Here is a 19,922-nt window from a genome sequence, read left to right as displayed (position 1 = left end):
GGAAGCGTATAGCCACGTCCTTCTGTGTAGACATTTCTGAGCTCTGTATGCCTCTTGCACTGAAAGTCGGCCATGAAAGCATATTTCCTCTCCTAGTTCTCAGTAAGTTCAACACTTCCACCTTTGCCTTCATCATGGTCAAGTTCACCATCTTTGGTTGATGCACAGATGTTGGCAGCTAGAAATACGTCATTTTACGTGATAGGAACACACAGAACCTGAGACCAGCTCCTCTCATGGCACCTCCTCATTTCTAGGCCAAGAGTGAACAGGTGGGAAAAGAATTACCCATGCACTGCAGACAGGTGTATTTGTGGACTCGGGTTTCAAGTTCACACAGATGCCACAACTCCAGTGTGTCCCGTGGGAACCAGGCGACAAGAGGAAGAAGGGAAGCCTCTGCCAGCTGTACTCAAGGGGCAGCAGGCGTCCACTTTATAAGCCACGATGAACACTGATAGCACCCAGATCCAAGTACGGCTGGGGAGGAGGGATTCCGTTTAGGCAAACACTCCTTCACCAGAGAATCAAGACAAAAGCCACACTTGGAAAATCTGTTTGCCAAGAACTGGTTCACCCCACGTGTGAAGCTCTTTGCCACCCTGTTGAGAACACGGTCAGAGGCCAGAGGTGGGCAGGTGTGGATGTGGAGGACCCCTCCCCTCTGTCCTGACCACCTGCAGCTCTGGTGGTCCCCCAGAGGCCCCCGCTCAGTCTCGCCAGGAGCTAAGTGGCTGAGGACCAACAAGCAGGCTCGGCGGGGGCACTGGACAGACAGGAGGGCGGTCCTAAAGGAATGCCATGGACGTAAAAATACACGTCTATACAAATGTCTTTATTTTAACATTTAAAAGAAAGAATCACATGTTCATTCCGACAGCTTTACCAGACCGGGCCACCCGATAAGTTACACGCACACAGGGACTTGGAAAGTTATTGCACAGCTTTTCAACGGGTCGAGTCAGGACCAAGCAGCCGCCCTTCCCCACAGCCAGGCGGCAAGTCCATCTTCCACAAGGACACCTTACTCGAAACAGGCTGCGGGGTGGCTGCACTTGAACCTTGCCTCCAGATTGATTACATAACCGCGGCTACTCCCGCTGCAGAGTGTCGTGTCTGCGGAGGTGGAGCTCTGAACTGGGAGGCCGAGCACTGCCTGCTCATAAACAGTATTTCCTGTAGCATCTCGACGGCGGGCAGGCAGCAGGGAGATACGCCAGCAGCCTGTTCCAGGCAGGTAATCAGCAGCCCTGTCTCGAGGATTTCTGCCCCCAAAGATTCTTAAGATTGTTTGCTAGCTGATTCTTTTTTTTGACTACTCGATGGTTTTGAATTTGCCGTGATCCAGGGGTGTTCAAGTACTTCTTTGAGGGTGGGCCGCTGGCTGGGATTATGCTTCAGCAGTCTGGAAATGAGGTCCCTGGCTCCCTCTGGCACAAAGTCAGGGAATGTGAATTCCACCTGGGTAAGTGTACAATAAGTGACAGAGTCACAAACGTGGCTAAGAGAGAACAGGATAAATATTCAGATGGTAGCCTAAAGTCAAGGCTGATAAGGAAGGAATTCTAACAGAATGATGGGTCCTTTCTAGTGATGTCTTACCCGTGATATTCTTTTGTAGGTCTCTTGGTATGTGTTTGCCTCAAAAGGAGGCTTCCCAACTAGAAATTCGTAGCAAAGCACCCCAAGGCTCCAGAGATCCACCTTCTCGTCATGCATCCGGCCTTCAATCATCTCAGGCGGCAAGTAGTCCAGGGTGCCGCAGAGGGTGGTTCTCCTAAAAACGGAGGCAGGTTCAGGGTGACGTGCTTCTGTTTCTGATGCACAACAGCTGCTCAAAATCACCAACCACTACACTAACGTTGAGCGCTTTTCCTAGGCTAGATCCTGTGCTACGAAGCAGGTACTGTTACAGATCCCCACTTTTAGACAGGGAGATGTGCAAGATCTCACAGCTAGCAATCAAGCTGCACTCCAAATCTGTCCAACTCCAGAACTTCCTTAAATGATATAAAATATAGGATTTAAAGTATCACCACTATAAAATTTTGTGGACAACTAGGGAAATTTGAACATGGACTAAATAGTAGATATTAACAAGGCTGTTAATTTTCTTAGGCGTGATAATGGTTGTGATTATACAGGACAATGTCCTTATTTTTAGGACATGCACACTGAAGCACTCAAAGGACGAAGCACGCTGTCTGCAACTTATAAGTAGACGACACACCCAACATGGCAAAATGTTAACAACTGTTTGAGTGTAGGCACTGGATAAGACAGGTGACCAATGCAGCACGTCTGTATGTTGTTTTTATAACAGAGGTTGGAAACAAACATCAAAACAGGAGCAAAGACCATGCAGGTTTTGCTGGCTTGTATCAGTTGCTCTTTGCCTGGTGCCCAGGGAGCGCACAAATGCTCGCTCGGCTGCATGGCGGCCCAGGATTAAGGAGCCGCCTCTCCAGACATCTAGCCTCTCATCACCACCGAGATTTAGGAGACGGCCCAAATTGGGGGTTCTCAAATGACAGCACAACATCGCAGGAGCTCTTACAGTTATCAAGGTACGGGAGGCGAGGAGAAGTGACCAACACTTACACAGTGTCCTCTTCAGAAAAGGATGGGCTACCTTTCCTGTCATGATGACACCACTGGGAGGGTTAAGGTACAGTTTAGCCCTGCGATGCCACGAAGCCAGGTGCCAACAGCTCCCACCCGCAGCAGACCACCAGATTTTTTTTTTTTTTTTTTTAAACAGAAAGAGACTGCAGCAGCAGATTCAGTGCCTTGCTGGAAACAATTAGGAGTGGTCTGTAACAAAAACAAAGCTCCCCACACCCAATGGCATCTATTTTAGACTATACAATTTTTTTCAACTGGCTTTAAGGTAATCTGGCTAAAACTTTTTAAAGACCTACCCCAAAGTTGACAAACTCTTACTGATGGATGTATGCTTTTAAATGCCCTACTTCACACGTGGTTCCAAAAGCTCATTTAAACTCCACTTAAATTTTAAAAAGGAGAAAACGTTTTAGCTCTGTTGGCAAAGTTCACTTAAATTGTTTCATTAGGTTGATCTCTCCACTTTAAGAGGAGACAGGAAAGGACTGTTATGTTGACAAACAGAGGACGAAAGAATCTTTGCCCCCCACCCTGAAAGCTCCATCCAAACCAGTTTGGTTCCTTTAAGTTCCCTGAAGAACTGTGCTCTTGGTTCTAGATCTTTGCAAGTGCTGCCCTCAGAAACTTCTGTCTCCTGGTCCAGGAAGCAGTGGAGTCTGCCTCACACCAGTCAGTCAGGTGTTACTGCCCCTGTACACATGCTGCACTTCACCTGTCATACAGCTGTCATATCTTTTACTTATTTGTCCCCTTCATTAGCCTCGAAGGACATTACGCATCTTTTAACCCCAGGCTTAGGACAGGATAAACAGCGCAAAACGGCTGCAGAATAAAAATGTTCTTGAAGACGCTAGTTTACTATCAGGCTTAAATTACACCAAAGTACGTGTGTCAGTTACCTGCCCCAACTCAGCACAACATCTATACTTTACATTTTTTACTATTTAGCTCATGATTAGCCCCTGGGCTTTTGCTAAACCAAACAAACAAGTTCCACGTCTGAAGTTACATACCTGGAGGATGGGGCATGTACTGACCACCCAAAATCTGCAATCTTAAGCTCTCCAGATGATCCAAGGAGCAGGTTCTCTGGCTTAATGTCTCTATGAATAACTCTCTTTGAATGACAGTAAGACAGGGCATTTGCCAATTCTGTGATATACTATTCAAAAAAAAAAAAAAAAGTATTGAAAGTCTGTGTTTCAGATTTATATAACACAACTTTAGACACCTCTTCTGAAAGGAAACCCGACATAGATTTTAACATGTTTCGTAGATTTTTAAAGCCAAAACTAGAGACAATGGATGACTCTACAAGAAAACAAACCAATTTAGTGTTCAGCATGAAGTACAAGTGATTCTGTGCTACGTTATTTGCTAACACAGCAGATGTGATATTAAAAGACAGGAAAACACCGAGACAGCACTACATCCCCACGTGGCGATATATGGCCCAGCAGCAATGAATTAAGACAATATTGAAAAACTGGTATAAATTAGGGAGTCAGACGTGTAAACGGTTTTTAACATTTAAAACAAAAACTCTTAAGTACAGACAATTCCCATTTTTAAACCAAGGCCAATTTATAACAAAAGGATTTGTCTGAAGCTAAAACTTGAAGAGCACCGGAGGAAAAAAATCCTGAACAACAAACTAAGAGCAGTTGTCCTGGCATGTTAAGTAGTGGGCTAAATTTGGGGGCACACTACATAGTAATTCATTAGTCAGCTTCAAAGTACACAAGCAAGTCAGTCCTTCGTTTTGTTTCCATTTCAACTAAAAGATCTAGCAAGCAAGTCCAGAATTTGCTTTAACATATAAATAAGAATTGTTTTATAGTATACTGAAAGAATATATTTAGCTCTGACTTAAGTTAGAGAAGTGTCTGTTTCCCAAAAGTAATTCTAGACAGGACTAAACATTATTTTATACCAAAAAATGTCTACTAAACAAATGGGTAGAAACCAGATGTTATCGTCAGAAAGGACATTTTTCATTTTTTTCAGCCAAAAGCCAGAGACCAAAATTTAGACCATAATAAACTGAAAGTGAAGGCAAAGAAAGCTCGTCGCCTGCACCAAAGCTGGGTTGATGATGCTCTAGAAGCACACGTTACAATTCCGGAGGGCAACAGGCTGTCCCTGCTCAAAGCTCGGCGAGAACCAGAGCCCTCTGGCATCAACTCCCTCCACACCTCCCACATTAGATTGTGGGTACACGTAAAGGTCCCTAACACTTCTCTAGAATTAGTTTTATTTTAATGAATCAATAAAGAAAAACAGGTGCGTATATATATCTCCGAACTACTAAGGAATCTAGAAAGAACCAATCTTTTCTTTCAAATAGCTATACGTTTACACCAAAGTAAACTCCATCTGGACTGAGGAAAACTGAGTACTACAAATATTAATTGCCAATTAAATAAGAAACTAGTTTGGTTAACTAATATTTAAAAAGCAAATAAAATAGATTTCTACTTATCCAAAGGGCAAATATTTAAGTTTAAAATAGTACGTCCTCGTTGCACAGACAGGACCAGAGGGTCATTCACCAATAGTGCTGTGATTTCATCAGAAGATAAAAGTAAAACCACCTGAACTTAATGCCATTTAGATCAATGCCAAAAAGAAAATGAGTGTACATACTACCCAGAGACGTCCACCAGGAAACAGAACAAAGTAACCACCATTCAACAGGCCCATCGTCGGCTATTTCAACAAAAAACAGCCCAAATTAAGAGCTTCTTCAAACAATTTTCACACAATAAAGGAGAGTAGAATTCGTGGGGGGGACAAAACAAAAACCTGATATGTTGAACTTTATTAAGATTAAAAACGTCTGCCCCCTGAAAAACAAAGTTAAGAGAATGAAAACACGAGCCACAGACTGGGAGAAAATGTGATAAAGGACACGTATCACAAATACACACGAACCCTTAAAACTCAGTAAGACAACAAAAATTTTTAATGGGCAAAAGATCTGAAGAAACACCTCAAAGATGATATACAGATGGCAAATAAACACATGAAAAGATGCTGAACATTGTACGTCATTAGAGAACTGCAAATTAAAACAGTGAGGCACCACTGTACACCGACTGGAATGACTGAAATCCAAAAAGCTCAACAACACCAGTTGCTGGTGAGGAGCAACAGGAACTCTCATTCATGGGTGGGAATGCCAAGATGGTATATCCATCTTGGAAGACAGTTTAACAGTTTCTTAAAAGCTAAATGTAGTCTTACCATACAAGCCAGCAATCGCCCCCCTAAGTATTTACCCAGCCAATTTGAAAACCTATGTCCCACAAAAACCTGCATGCAATTGTTTATAGCAGCTTTACTCGTAATCACCGAAAACTGGAAGAAACCAAGATGCCCTTCAGTAGATGAAGAGATAATAATGGAATAGTATTCACCAATAAAAAGAAATGAGCTATCAAACCCTAAAAAGATACAGATGAATCTCAAATGCATACAGTTGTTTCCCACAGGGTAACTGGTTAACAATGCTACCACTACACCTGAACACTGGAATTGAACAGATAAATGGATGGCGGAGGGTGGAACCCAAGTTTCTCAATGTTGGGGTGGAGGTTACAGATAAGCAAGGGAGGAGGGTAAAATGATCCACGTGATAATGGACTCATGTTTTGCTTGATATAGATACGGATGGATAATACAGAAATACTTTTAGATACATGCATGTACATGGATTACTATACACATATTTCCTTGCTCTCTGTCAGCTGAAAGCCTAGAAGTAATAACACTCAGTAGCAATGATCATATCCAGCGCCCAGATCTTGGTTTCTAATAACATTTTCCAATAAAAGGAACCAAAGCTCCTTGGAGAAATAACGAATTCTAAGACTGGGATAGGAAATGTACAAGATGAAGCTGGAACATCTTATAGCACCAGAAAACAAGAAAGTGCTTTTACGTGCACGCACACACACAATGATAGGGACATATCCAAAGGACACAGGAACCACGAGAGAGCTCCCAGTGGCCAAAGCTGGAACAATGAGAGCAAAGTGGTATTAGATTATACTCAAAGTATAAAATAATCCATGAGTATATATTAATAAATGATTGACTACATTTTCTGACTATTTTAACATCATTTTGCCTTTGGTGTGGATATTTGTTGTTATATGTCTTTTATGTCTCTGGACTAATTTTGTCTGGTGAATCAAAGGATTTATATCATTTATCAAATTTGGAAAATTCCCAGCCATTATCACTTCAAACATTACCTTCTGCCCAATTTCTCTATTTTTTTTTCCTTCAAGATTACTAAATTTATAAAAGAAGTAAACATTACTTCCAAATGTCAAAAATAAATAAATAAATAAATAAATTTATAATGGAGAATAGAGAAATATCTGGTACAGAATTCCAAATAACTTATGTCGATACCCTGCCCTATAGGAGATGAAACATAACCCCCCATGGGCTGTTCCTCTGAAACGACACAGCATGCAAACGGAGAAAAAGAGTAACTTTACAGTGGAGAAACCTGACAAACACTACCTCAGCCAGGTGATCAAGGCCGACACTCAGGGATGAGGAGTTAGGTTAATAGTATGTATCCTTGATATGAGAATGCATTTTCCCTCTGATCTTCCTCTCAAAAACCCATGACCCTGGGGCTTCCCTGGTGGCGCAGTGGTTGAGCATCTGCCTGCCAATGCAGGGGACACGGGTTCGAGCCCTGGTCTGGGAAGATCCCACATGCCACGGAGTAACTAGGCCCGTGAGCCACAACTACTGAGCCTGCGTGTCTGGAGCTTGTGCTCCGCAACAAGAGAGGCCACGATAGGGAAAGGCCCGCGCACAGCGATGAAGAGTGGCCCCCGCTTGCCGCAACTAGAGAAAGCCCTCGCACAGAAATGAAGACCCAACACAGCCGAAAATAAATAAATAAATAAATAAATAATAAAAATAAAGGAATTCCTTTAAAAAAAAACAAACAACCCATGACCCTAATCTAATCATGAGAAACTAAAGAAATCTGAATGAAGTATGGATTTCAGTCAATAGTTATGTACCAATATTGGTTCATTAGTTATGACAACTGTACCACACTGATAAAATATAAATAGGAGAGGGGCTTCCCTGGTGGCGCAGTGGTTGAGAGTCTGCCTGCCAGTGCAGGGGACGTGGGTTCGAGCCCTGGTCTGGGAGGATCCCACGTGCCGCGGAGCGACTGGGCCTGTGAGCCACAATTGCTGGGCCTGCGTGTCTGGAGCCTGTGCTCCGCAACAGGAGAGGCCGCAATGGTGAGGGGCCCGCACACCGCGATGAGGGGTGGCCCCCGCTTGCCGCAACTGGAGAAGGCCCTCGCACAGAAACAAAGACCCAGCACAGCCATAAATAAATAAAATAAATAAATTAAAAAAAAAAAATATATATATATATATATATAAATAGGAGAAATTAGGTGTGTATTAATAGGAGAAAGTAAGTCTGTACTATCTTCAGTTATTCTATAAATCTAAAACTAATCTAAAACAAATTTTTCTTTTCTTTTTTTTTTTTTTAAAGAGAGCAACTATACATTTCCACAGAAACAGCTGTGGAAACCAACCACAGTATTCCATTTGGTACCTGATTTTATCTGTATATAAAAGATACACCTAAGCTATTTTGATTTTTCCATTTCAAATATTTGATCTGATTAAGCTATCTTCCCATGAGACAAAACCCCCTCTATTATATAATGAAAGGTACACTGCTAGGTAGGACAGGTATAGAGGAAACAGAATTAGTCCGGACAACAAATGAAAACTTACAGTAGCAGTTCTCTGCTCATCAAACTTTGACAGTTTCTGAAGTTCTCTATAGACAGCTCCGAGGGGTGCATATTCCAGAATTAGGTAGACTCTGGTAGCATCATGGAAATAACCATACAGCCTGAGAATATTTGGATGCCTGCAACGAAGGACGAACACTCTAACACCTGGTTTTGGAGCTGATACGTACTGAGTATCAAACAAATCCTCATGTGAAACCAGTGGTGAAAACTGCTGCTGGCCACAGATCCCACCTTCCACCCGCCTTGAGAATTTGAAACTACAGACCCACTGTAAGAAAAAGATGTACACTGCTATCAATTTACATGCATTTCAAGGTGTTAATGGACCTTGGGTTTAGTTAAGACTATTGCCTTCCTTTAGGCCATCTATATTCTTAGGTGGGGAAAGAATTCAGATAAATGTTCAGTCTCTGCAAATTGGGGAAAAAAAAAAAGACATGGCACTCCCACAGTAGTTGAAACCCAAATACCATGAGACAGACAACACAGGCAGTGTTCACTAATGGCAGGGGATGCGCTGCTGACAGCTTTGGACAGCTGAGCACAGGCTATCGTTTTGTTTTGTTTTGCTTTTTTTTTTTTTTTAATTCACTGAAAGCAAAAAGAAAAAGATCCACTGGCCAAAGTCAACCTGTAGGCTGCCAGTTTGCAACCTGAACTCAAAATAAAAGGTATCATTCCCTTTAATTATCCACCAAAACAAAACAAAACAAAAACACCTCCGGTAAATTACTCCAACAAAACAAACCTTCAAGCAATTTTTCAGGACCACGGCACTGAAGTCTAGTGAATTTAGTCACTCTCTGCAGTACTATGGAGCCAGCCTTCTACAAAGACGTTTACAATCATTTAACTCTTAAAGTTCTGTACACCACTCTCCTGGACATCAATCTGAAAACTTACCTAAGGTGGGACTGTATTTCTACTTCCCTCCTCAGCTGATGCTCAACTCCTGCTTTCTCCAACTGAGCTTTAAATAATACTTTAAGAGCCAGGATAAACTTGCTTTGTTTTTCTCTTGCCAAATAAACATTACCAAACTTTCCTTTACCCAGCGGGCGACCAATTTCAAAATCTTCCAAAGCCCACTGCCTTCTAGGAGAGAATTGAACATTTTAAAATGTGAAGAAAACACATCTTTTCTAACAACGTATATTAGTGAGTAGTAGACATCCTATAAATTTTATATCCAAAGTTGTATTGAGTATGTACCCTCTGCAAGAACCAAACCAATAACCACAATTAATGAGTCACCACAGACATTAAGCCCCCCATGCCCCCACCTGCCATCAGCTGAGTGACTCTGTGACAAGGAACAACCTGGGCTGTTAGAGCTGAAGCGCTCACTGGGAAGCGTCCCAAGGCAGTACTATGCTCTGGAGCACAGACCTATTAACAACAGCACTTAGGACCACGAGAAGGATGAGGTGAGTAACTGGAGAGGGAAAAATGCTGCAGAACCACCTGTGAGCCTCTTTCAAACCAAGCACAGCCTCCTGCAGCCCCAGAGGTGCCAACATTCTCAGCTGGAGAGCAACCACTCCAGTTAAGCGAGCCGGATGGAGCCCGCAGGGCAGTTGGGTGAGAACCACTGGATGTAGATTCTCAGAGAGCCGCTGGTAGGCGCTAGAGCAAAAAAGGCTGTGGGTTCATTCCTGGCTCCTATCACATTCTAGAATCTAGACAGTTCAGAGATTGAGAGCAGGGGAAAATACAGCCAAGCTTTATTATGAGAAACAAGTATAATAATTGTATCAATACTTTCAAAATACTCAGACAGTTATTATGAGAAACAAGTATAATAATTCTATCAATACTTTCAAAATACTCAGACAGTCGTGTATTAGTCCATAGCTCTGCAATAGGACCAGATTTTGTCGTTGTTTTTTTAACTTCCACCTCTTTACTAGAATAGAAAAAAGTATAGAAGCATACATAAACCATATGTAGTAGTTACTTCTGAAGGCAGAGAGGAACTTTTACTTCACACATTTCTGTAACAGATTCATACAAGCCATTTCTAAATTTGGAAAGCAATAAGAAAAACTCGAGTCCCTAATAAACATCCATCATTAAAATTCCTTCTCCCTTTTTTAAAAGATTGGAAATTTGAAACATCTATATTTTCTAAGTGAAAATACAGTATAAAGACCTTTTTTAAAAGTGTTCCCATACCTAAATTTGCAATTAAATGGTGTATTCTAGTAGAGTGATGGCACAGAACTCTGTAAACAAGATAAAACGTACCTTTTTGATTCTTCATTTTTCTGTTTTGATGCCGCTTCCTTTTCAGGATTATTTCCTAGACAGAGTAAGTTAAAAACCTGTTGTTAGGGCTTCCCTGGTGGCGCAGTGGTTGAGAATCTGCCTGCCAATGCAGGGGACACGGGTTCGAGCCCTGGTCTGGGAAGATCCCACATGCCGCAGAGCAACTAGGCCCGTGAGCCACAGCTACTGAGCCTGCGCGTCTGGAGCCTGTGCTCCGCAACAAGAGTGGCTGCGAGAGTGAGAGGCCCGCGGACCGCGATGAAGAGTGGCCCCCGCTTGCCGCAACTAGAGAAAGCTCTCGCACAGAAACGAAGACCCAGCACAGCCATAAACAAACAAACAAATAAATAAATAAATAAATTTATTTAAAAAAAAAACCTGTTGTTAGAATAACTATACAGAATAAGTTAAAAATCTTTGATTAGAGATGAATCAAAGAATAGCTACCAAAATATTAGTGTATGTCCAGAATGATAGATCTGAACTATTACTAGTTTTATTTATTATTTTTTTTAAAAAAAGGGACGTCCCTGGGGGTCCAGTGGTAAAGAATTCGCCTTCCAGTGCAGGGGATGCGGGTTCTATCCCTGGTCGGGGAACTAAGATCCCACATGCCGCGGGGCAACTAAGCCCATGCGCCACAACTACTGAGCTTGTGTGCCTCAACTAGAGAGCCTGCACGCCACAACTACAGAGCCCATGCGACCTGGAGCCCGTGCATCACTACTAGAGAAGAGAAAACCAGCGTGCTGCAACGAAAGATCCCACCTGCCTCAACAAAGATCCCGCGTGCCAAAACTAAGACCCAACGCAGCCAAAATAAATAAATAAATAATAAATAAATAAAATATTAAAAAAAAAAAAAGACTACTACACTGTAACCTGACTCCTGCCATTTGAAGTCTTTATAGAACTTCGAGAGTAAAGACAAGCAGATACATACAGCTAGGCCCTTAGATAATCTCCCTGAAGCCTCAGTTTCTAAATGAAGAGCTTCTAAAGCAGAATTACCAATCTTCCCATCCATCACAAGCTCCCACCTCGTCACCTTTTCCCCAGGAGGTGGGCCAGCCAGCTGTCCATTTGCTACAGACAACGTGCAACAAAACATAAGCCAACCACCACCCTCCTTCCACTGTATTAGTGGCCAATGGGAAATTACATGGGACATTTCCACTTGTCTATTTCCAGCACTTCAAACTCTTAACAGCAGCACGTTTTGCTCTGGTCAGATATTTGAATTCAGGCCTCACCTGGACTCTTCCCCGCCCTGGTTCACAATCTCAGTTAAGGCCACCAGTACAACCACCATCCCCATGTCAGGTTTACTGCCCAGTTCTGTCAAGTCTGCATCCTAAGTGAGCTCTCGGATTTGTCTGCACCACCCCATCCTGGCTGTCTTCGAATAAGTTAACACTTCGAAGTCTTAGCTTCCTCCTCCACAAAACCAAGTTAAAAACTGTGGCTGCCTTTGCAGAGTGGTTACGAGGACAGAACGACGCAAGGTGGATGAAGGACGCCTGCCGTGTGAGCACTCACACCTGGTAAATGACAACTGTCAACACCGACCCCACTCCACCTAGTCAGCTCACTGCCATACTGGCCCCAAACCACAATGGCTTCCCTCCTGCCTGGTACCACTGCGTCCAGCAATGCTACTCTCCAATTCATGCCCCACATTCAGATGAGCTTTCTATAAAGGCAAGTCAGCGCGTCCTCCGCTCAAAAACCTTTCAGCAGCTTCCCAGTGCACACGGGATGAAGCCCCACTCACCGCGGCCAGCAGTGCCCACCTCGACCTGACCTGGCCCGCCTCCGTCCACCCACTCCCCACGCCCGGCACTTCCCTCCACGCTCCAGAACCCTGGAGTTGTTCAGCTCCAAGAGTACCTGCTACGAGAACCCCGTCCCTCCCCTCCGCCCCTAATATGCAATCAAAGAACACGGCACTGGTGCTGCGTCCTCCCTGGCTGCCAACTCTTCCACGAGGGTGGGAGTCGGCCCGGCCCACAGGAGACACTGGTACTTCACCCGGACACCAGATTTTCTTCGCATCCTCCGTAGAAAGTGACGTAAAAGCTAGGATTCCAAACAATAAAGACACGTCTACACACTTGCTTTTTTAGCAACTAAAAAGAACGGCTCTCCAATGAGCCTCAGAGCGCTGATTACCAGGTGCTGGGAGCTGGGGCTGCTCGCTCTTCTGGGTATTACTCAGCGGCCTGGACACAGGACGAGGGGCGCCGGCTGCCTGCGCCGGCTTCTGCTTCAGGGGCTGTACGGGTTTTTGGCTGGAGACAAGCTTTTGCACTTGTGAAGGAAGACGCTGCGAGGAATTTGAAGGACACAAGACCCGCTGAGCCTGGCCACTGTTCGCAGACACCGGATTCTGAGAAGGAAATTGCTGAGTCACCGGAACACGTTTTGGGCCATCACCAAGTGGAACTGTAGTCTAGATTGGGGAGGAAAAAGGAACTTTATGGTCTCCATGAACGAAAGCTGAATATCATGAGAATATTCCAGAAGTTTGTTTTCCAATATAAGAAAATAATGAGTGTCACTCACTGATAAGAGATGGAAGGGGAAAGCGATTTTAATCAGCACTTCCAGAGGATACAGTTAGTATGTGGCTGAAATACCTGAATGATACCTCCTCCCCTTCCCCAACACCCCACCCCTGAAAAGCACGTTCCCATAGACAAATGTTCATTAACAAACTTTCATCTAAAAAGGGAGGCATTAAACACTAAGAATTCCCAATGACTTGGGAATTATTATTTAGCAAGAAGCTGCAATTTGGAAACTTTATACCAAAATCCCAATTCCAACGACATTTCTTTGACAATACCTATGTTTAGAATAAAGACTGAAAGAAATACATCAAAATATTCAACAGTGATTATCCTTTTTTTTTTTTGATTAATTAATTAATTAATTATTTTTGGCTGTGTTGGGTCTTTGTTTCTGTGCGAGGGCTTTCTCTAGTTGCTGCGAGCAGGGGCCACTCTTCATCGTGGTGTGCGGGCCTCTCACTATTGCAGCCTCTCTTGTTGCGGAGCACAGGCTCCAGACGCGCAGGCTCAGGAGTTGTGGCTCACGGGCCTAGTCGCTCCGCGGCATGTGGGATCCTCCCAGACCAGGGCTCGAACCCGTGTCCCCTGCATTGGCAGGCAGATTCTCAACCACTGTGCCACCAGGGAAGCCCTCAATAGTCATTATCTTTGAGTAAAGAAGTTTTGGAGAATTTCTGTACTTGCCAGATTTTCCACAAAAGCTAATTACTACTTTTTTTTTTTTTTTTTTTACAATAATGACCACAGTTTTAATAGTCCAAAAAGCTAATTACTACTGATTTAGTAGTGTTTCAATTTCCAAGTGTTCAATACTGACAAAATGCATCTGAGGCAAAAGACAAAATAAACATAGGCTCTTCAAAAAGTTACTACTGGGCTTCCCTGGTGGTGCAGTGGTTGAGAGTCTGCCTGCCAATGCAGGGGACACGGGTTCGAGGCCTGGTCTGGGAAGATCCCACATGCCGCGGAGCGACTAGGCCCGTGAGCCACAATTACTGAGCCTGCGCGTCTGGAGCCTGTGCTCCGCAACAAGAGAGGCCACGATAGTGAGAGGCCCGCGCACCGCGATGAAGAGTGGCCCCCACTTGCCGCAACTAGAGAAAGCCCTCGCACTGAAACGAAGACCCAACACAGCTATAAATAAATAAATAAAATTAAAAAAAAAAAAAAAAGGATTTAAAAAAAAAAAAAGTTACTACCAAAATATATTATTTACATGCCTGTAAGTTGGATGTCACGAGTTTTTAAAATACTTAAATTCTAAGGCCCTGAGCTAATCAAACACAGGGCAGGGGGCACTTCCTCTAGCTTCAGTGGAGGAAATTTCCTCATAAACGAGGAAACAGTGCCAGAAGAAAAGCCTCACAATCCATCACCAGCTTGCTGGTACAAGTGCTTTCCAAGAGAGGGTTTCCAACTTGCAGGAAAAAGAGATTGCTTCTGAAACTAGCAGCATCCACAACACAGCAGACATTCGGGCAGCAAAAATCATTTTAAACACCGAGCAATTTTTTTTTAATATATATTTATTTATTTATTTTTGGCTATGTTGGGTCTTCATTGCTGCGCATGGCCTTTCTCTAGTTGCGGTGCACGGGTTTCTCACTGTGGTGGCTTCTCTTGTCGTGGAGCACGGGCTCTAGGCGCGCGGGCTTCAGTAGTTGCGGCACGGGGGCTCAGTAGTTGTGGCTCGCGGGCTCTAGAGCGCAGGCTCAGTAGTTGTGGCGCACGGGCTTAGTTGCTCCGCGGCATGTGGGATCTTCCCGGACCAGGGCTCGAACCCGTGTCCCCTGCATTAGCAGGGGGATTCTTAACCACTGTGCCACCAGGGAAGTCCCTAGAGCAAGTTTTTAAAATGATTACCATCATCAGAATTGAGAATCAAATACAGTGAATCAACTTAGCCTTTTTCTGGTTGGTCATTTTTACACTTTCAGCCAGTAAAAAAGGCTAAGTATCCATTTTTCGAAGATGAAGACTTCTAAAAACAAACCCCTCCCCTCAAAACAAAACCCACAAAAAAACAAGCAGTGTTTATATTCTTCTAATTTCCTAGAAGGAAAAAAAACCCCAGGTATTACTTATATTAAAAGGATCTTTCTGTGAGAGACCCATTCACCTAACTGCTGCACAAATATTCATCAAATGCTAAGTAAGGGCCAGGGGGTCTCTCCTCCTGGATTCCAATCGACCCCGAGCTGAACTCAGCACCCTTCCTAGGAATTACTCAGGTTGTGTGTATATAGCGCACGGCACTGGCTCACACACCTACCCAGAAGGGCTCTACGTTCTTTAAAGTCAAAGACCGCGTGCTTTTCACCACTGTGATCCCTGCACCTGACACAGAACCTGGCTCCAAGTGGGCTCCCAGGAAATGCCCACTGAACTGCTGCTCGACACTCCTCTAAAGCGTGAGCAGAACCAACTATGGCATAGAAATTAATTTCTGGCAAGCAAGGAAGTACGGGCAAGTATTAAGCACCTACTATGTACGTCATTATCCTGCATGCAATGGAGCAATATAGATACTTAAACAGCTAACTGTAAGACAAAGCAGAGGAAATAAAACTTACGGTGAAAGAAGCAACGAAGTGTTATTGAATTTGTAGAAAAATGACTAATTCCCACCCAGGAACGTGGTAGAGGGATCTAAAGTTACAACCCAAAGTAAAGGTAAAAAGAATTCTAGATTTAAAACCCAATCTCAAACAACTATACCCCAATAAAAAATAATAATAATATAAATAAATAAATAATAAAAACCCAATCTCCCTTTGGGTTTTATAAATGTGACTTGAGATTACAGATTATTGGATTTACCTTAGGCCCCGAGATGCTGTTTTCTTTACATTTGTCCATGATGCCTGAAAAGAAAAAAGAACCACCTTTAATTTGTAAAAATCCACCTGCTTCCAAGTGTTATGCTGGATGAGGGTTATAAATCCTGATGAAATAGCCTCAACATCACACAGAATTTTACATGTTTTGTCATCCAAATGAGGCTGATAAGGGAGCAGTGCTTTCTCGCCTGATACCACGTGCAGGCGTGGGGCATTCCTCCCCCCTCACACACTGCTCCCCTCCCCGATACTCAGACTTCACTCCTGAACGGCCCTGTCCTGCCCCATCGTCCCTCTAACGGACCACTTCCATCACTGTACAAGCCAGCTTCCACACCTGCTGCCTTCAGAATAAAAAAGGTCCTCTTTACCCCAGAACTGACTCCAAGGCTATGGCCACATCTCTGGTCTCCCCTTTCAACAGCAAAGCTCTGCAAGTCTCTACCACTTCCCTCACGCTGCCACAGCTCCCTCCCACAGGGCTTTTATCCCCACCGCCAGCCCAGCTCCAGACTGACCCCTGCTGTTGCTAAACTCAAAGGTCAATTCTCGGCCTTCCTCTAACGTGCATTCCCCGCATTCCAGGGGATCCTGCACTCTTTTTCCACTCCTTTCTTCGCTTAGCTCGCAGATTTGTCTTCACCTGACTGCTGTCCCACCGCAACCGCCTTTGCTGATCAGCCTCACCTGTACCACCAATCTCAGTGTCTGGGGTGACGCCGGGATGGACTCCTCAGGTCTCCATCTACACCTGCCTAGGGCCCCAGGGCTCTAAACATCTTTATCAAGAGAACTCGAATTTGCGTCTCCTGCCCTCCCCTGCGACTGCCAGGCTCTCTAACAACCTGCTCAGGATGCCCCAGGAAGGTCTGCCAGGCGTCTCAACCCAACACACCCAATGAAACCTCTTCTCTCCCGCACACTTCTTTTCCCTTTTGCCATGGGGGGTGCCCAGAAACACTTCTTTCCCAACTACACTCACTCCCTCGGTGAGCTCATCCCGTCTCCTGGCTTTCAATACCATCCACAGGCTGAGGATCCCCAACTTTCCATCGGAACTCTGACCACCTGGTAATCTGAGAGGCATCTCAATCTTAACCTGTCCCAAACTGAAGTCCTGCTCCCTTCCCCACGCCCATCTCCGACAACCCGCTCTCTCGGACTGCGGGCTGGGCTGCCCCCATCTCAGTAGACAGCAAATCCATCCTGCCAGTTGCTCAAGTCTAAAGTCTTAGCACAATCTTTTACACGGTTCTCCCTCAAACCCCATATCTGATCCATCAGCATATCTTAACAGGCTCTATCTTCACAATCACTGCTCACAGCCTTTACTACTCCCACCTCATCAAACCACAATTTTCTCTCCCTGCAATTATTTGCAGAAGGCTCCCAATGGTCACTCTGCTTCCACCCTTCTCCCATTAAGTCCATTCGCAACACTGTGCCCAGTGATCCCATTAACAAGTCAGATATATGGTCCTTGGTTCAGAGGCCCCTCATGGTTCCTCAACTCAAATTCAAAATCTTACTTGCACAAATAGGCCTATAAAGTCTCACAGAATGTGGATCTTGACCACCTCTGTGACCGGATCTCCTCCTCTTGTCTGTTGCACACCAGCCATTCAGGGCTCCTCCCTTTCCCTGGCAGAGAAGCCCCCTGCCACAGGGCCTTTGCACTTCCTGTTCCCTCTACCTATGAGGCTCCTCCCTATAACAGAAGTGTGGCTGTTCCTTCATTTCATTCATGCTGAGAGGCCCCTTTCAGATCATCTCTCTTTTATTTTTACTTAACACCTTACATAACATTATTTGTACTTGTTTACCATCTGAGTCCCCAGACTCAGACACCCAGCTACCTGCTCAGTATCTCTAAAGAAAGTAAGCTCCACAGGAGGAAGAGCTTAGTCCCATTTTGTTCACTGTTACCTCCCCAGAACATGCCTGGCACATAGTATGTACTCTCATCTTTTGGGAATGAATCAATCCATTAACAAAGCAGATCAGTAATAAAAACACAGTTTCTAACACTTAGGAAGTGTTAGAATCACTTTCTGTGAGTCAGGCACAACAACCTATCCAGTAAGTAGAACATAAACTCCAAGAAAGCAGAAACCTTTCTCTATTTCTCTTACTCAGATGCTCCCTATATTCTAGAATCCAATCAGAAAGCACTCCTCAGCCCCACGCTTTCACATCCACTTTATAAGTAATCAAATAACTCCACCTCGAAGACGGGACCAGGCTAAGGAGCCTGGAGTCCTTATATCAAACAGCCATTTAGACATAACAGACAAAATAGAAAAGGAAATACATTCTCCTATTATGTGAATTTCACACACGCTCTGATGCTTTCTTCACTCTCCCTAACAGTTACAAGCAGCAGACTCAGGAGAGCACACAGGCCAATGAACACTGATTCAACAGTCTTCAACTGAAGCTACATTCACTCACTCCAATGTAATGCACTTTCCTTCTCAGGAAGAACAATAACAGAACGGAACATGATTCTGATCCAGAAATTCTGGAGAAAGCCGCAAGAAGACTGCTTCTCAGGTGATTCTGGCCTGCAGCCGAGTTCAGGAGTCACATGTCCAGACGACCTGCACAAGATCCCTGCAGTTCAAACCAGAGATCCTACTAGTATAAACAGCAAAACAGATTTAATAGCACTGTGGGTTGAGGCTTTTCCTTCCTTCGTTAAACCTGCAAATGTCTGCACAGATGCAGGAGAGTGGAGAGGAAATGAGTATGTTGCTGAGAAGCATTTAATTCAAAGAACTAGGAAGGTTAAGGACGAGAAGGAAACAGCGAAAGTCAAGGGTGATGGCTACATCTACATCAGGAGGACATTTGCTAGAAATGGAGACTTTCAGGCCCAACCCCAGACCTAACAACTAGATCTTGCATTTCAAAGACACCCCCAGATGACCAGCATGTGGCTGGGCTAGACCACTAGTTCTCAACGAAACATGAGAATCACCTGCAGAGCTTGATGAAAATACAGACACCTGAGTCTTACACCCAAGCGCTTCTGATTCTTTCGGTGGGTTCACATTTTTAACAAGGACGCTCAAGGAATCCCGTTAAGGGTAGTCCAAGGTCTACGGTTTGAGAAGCACTGGCCCAGGAAGGCCTCTTCGAGGAAGTTAGTTATTTATTCACCCACTCATCCATCCCGCCCGGACAAGGGCCTTCCCTGGCTAGTCAATCCAAAGTAGCCCCCGGTTCCTAGCGCTCATCCCTATTGGAAGTTATCTTGCTAGTTCATCGTCTGTCTCCCCACCCCCCAGAACGTAAACTCCAAGACAACAAAAACCTTCTGTACTTCCTTACCCAGGTGCTCACTGAACACGAGAATCCCATCAGAAAGCACCCCCCAGACGCCCCACCCCCCGACGCCACACAACCCAACTCACTCCAAGTGTTTAATAAACACCAGGCGGCATGTTACAGGGCGTCTGGGGACCCAGGAGCTGATGGGAGGGCGCTGGAAAAGCAGGGGGGGGGGACGCAGGGAGGAACTGGGGGACCAAGGTAGGCTTTCTCGCCCCGACCCTCCCCTCGCCGGCCCAGCGGCCCCAAAGACCGCTTCCCTCCCACCCACCCCCAAAAGCCACCCAGGGTCCCCCCGCCCGCCTCACAGAGATGCCCCAGGTCTACGTACCTACGGCCTCCCACCTCCGACCCGAAACCTCCGAGTCCTCCCGAGAGCTCAGCCGTTAGGGGTCAAAGTCTTCATTTTAAATAGGAGTTAAACCCTCGAACCCGAAAGCTGATTGGTCGGGGCTAGAGAGG

The 19,922-nt window shown here is 44.7% G+C and overlaps 2 protein-coding genes across 3 annotated transcripts in view; both read right to left on the bottom strand.

Moving 5' to 3' along the window:
* LOC309644434 (beta-1,3-galactosyl-O-glycosyl-glycoprotein beta-1,6-N-acetylglucosaminyltransferase 7) overlaps positions 1-19,922 on the bottom strand; it is a 400,935-nt gene that overhangs the window by 278,201 nt on the left and 102,812 nt on the right. The window lies entirely within an intron of this gene.
* Positions 815-19,897, bottom strand: AURKA (aurora kinase A). Of its 2 annotated transcripts, XM_082428170.1 has the most exons (10): positions 19,792-19,836; positions 18,579-18,740; positions 16,108-16,151; positions 12,887-13,166; positions 10,694-10,748; positions 9,350-9,541; positions 8,424-8,562; positions 3,639-3,787; positions 1,603-1,777; positions 815-1,461 (listed from the first exon to the last, which is right to left on the bottom strand). In XM_082428170.1, the coding sequence occupies exons 2-10, from the start codon at positions 18,628-18,630 to the stop codon at positions 1,282-1,284; spliced, it is 1,266 nt and encodes a 421-aa protein (XP_082284296.1). In that variant the 5' UTR covers positions 18,631-18,740; positions 19,792-19,836; the 3' UTR covers positions 815-1,281. The 2 variants fall into 2 exon arrangements, with proteins under 2 accessions (XP_082284296.1, XP_082284297.1); XM_082428171.1 differs by lacking the exon at positions 18,579-18,740 and having other exon boundaries at positions 19,792-19,897.

Source organism: Balaenoptera physalus (assembly GCF_965194825.1).
Source record: "Balaenoptera physalus genome assembly, chromosome: 16".
Lineage (NCBI taxonomy): Eukaryota > Metazoa > Chordata > Mammalia > Artiodactyla > Balaenopteridae > Balaenoptera > Balaenoptera physalus.
Note: the sequence above shows the minus strand (reverse complement) of the source record. Positions and strands in the feature narration are given on the sequence as shown.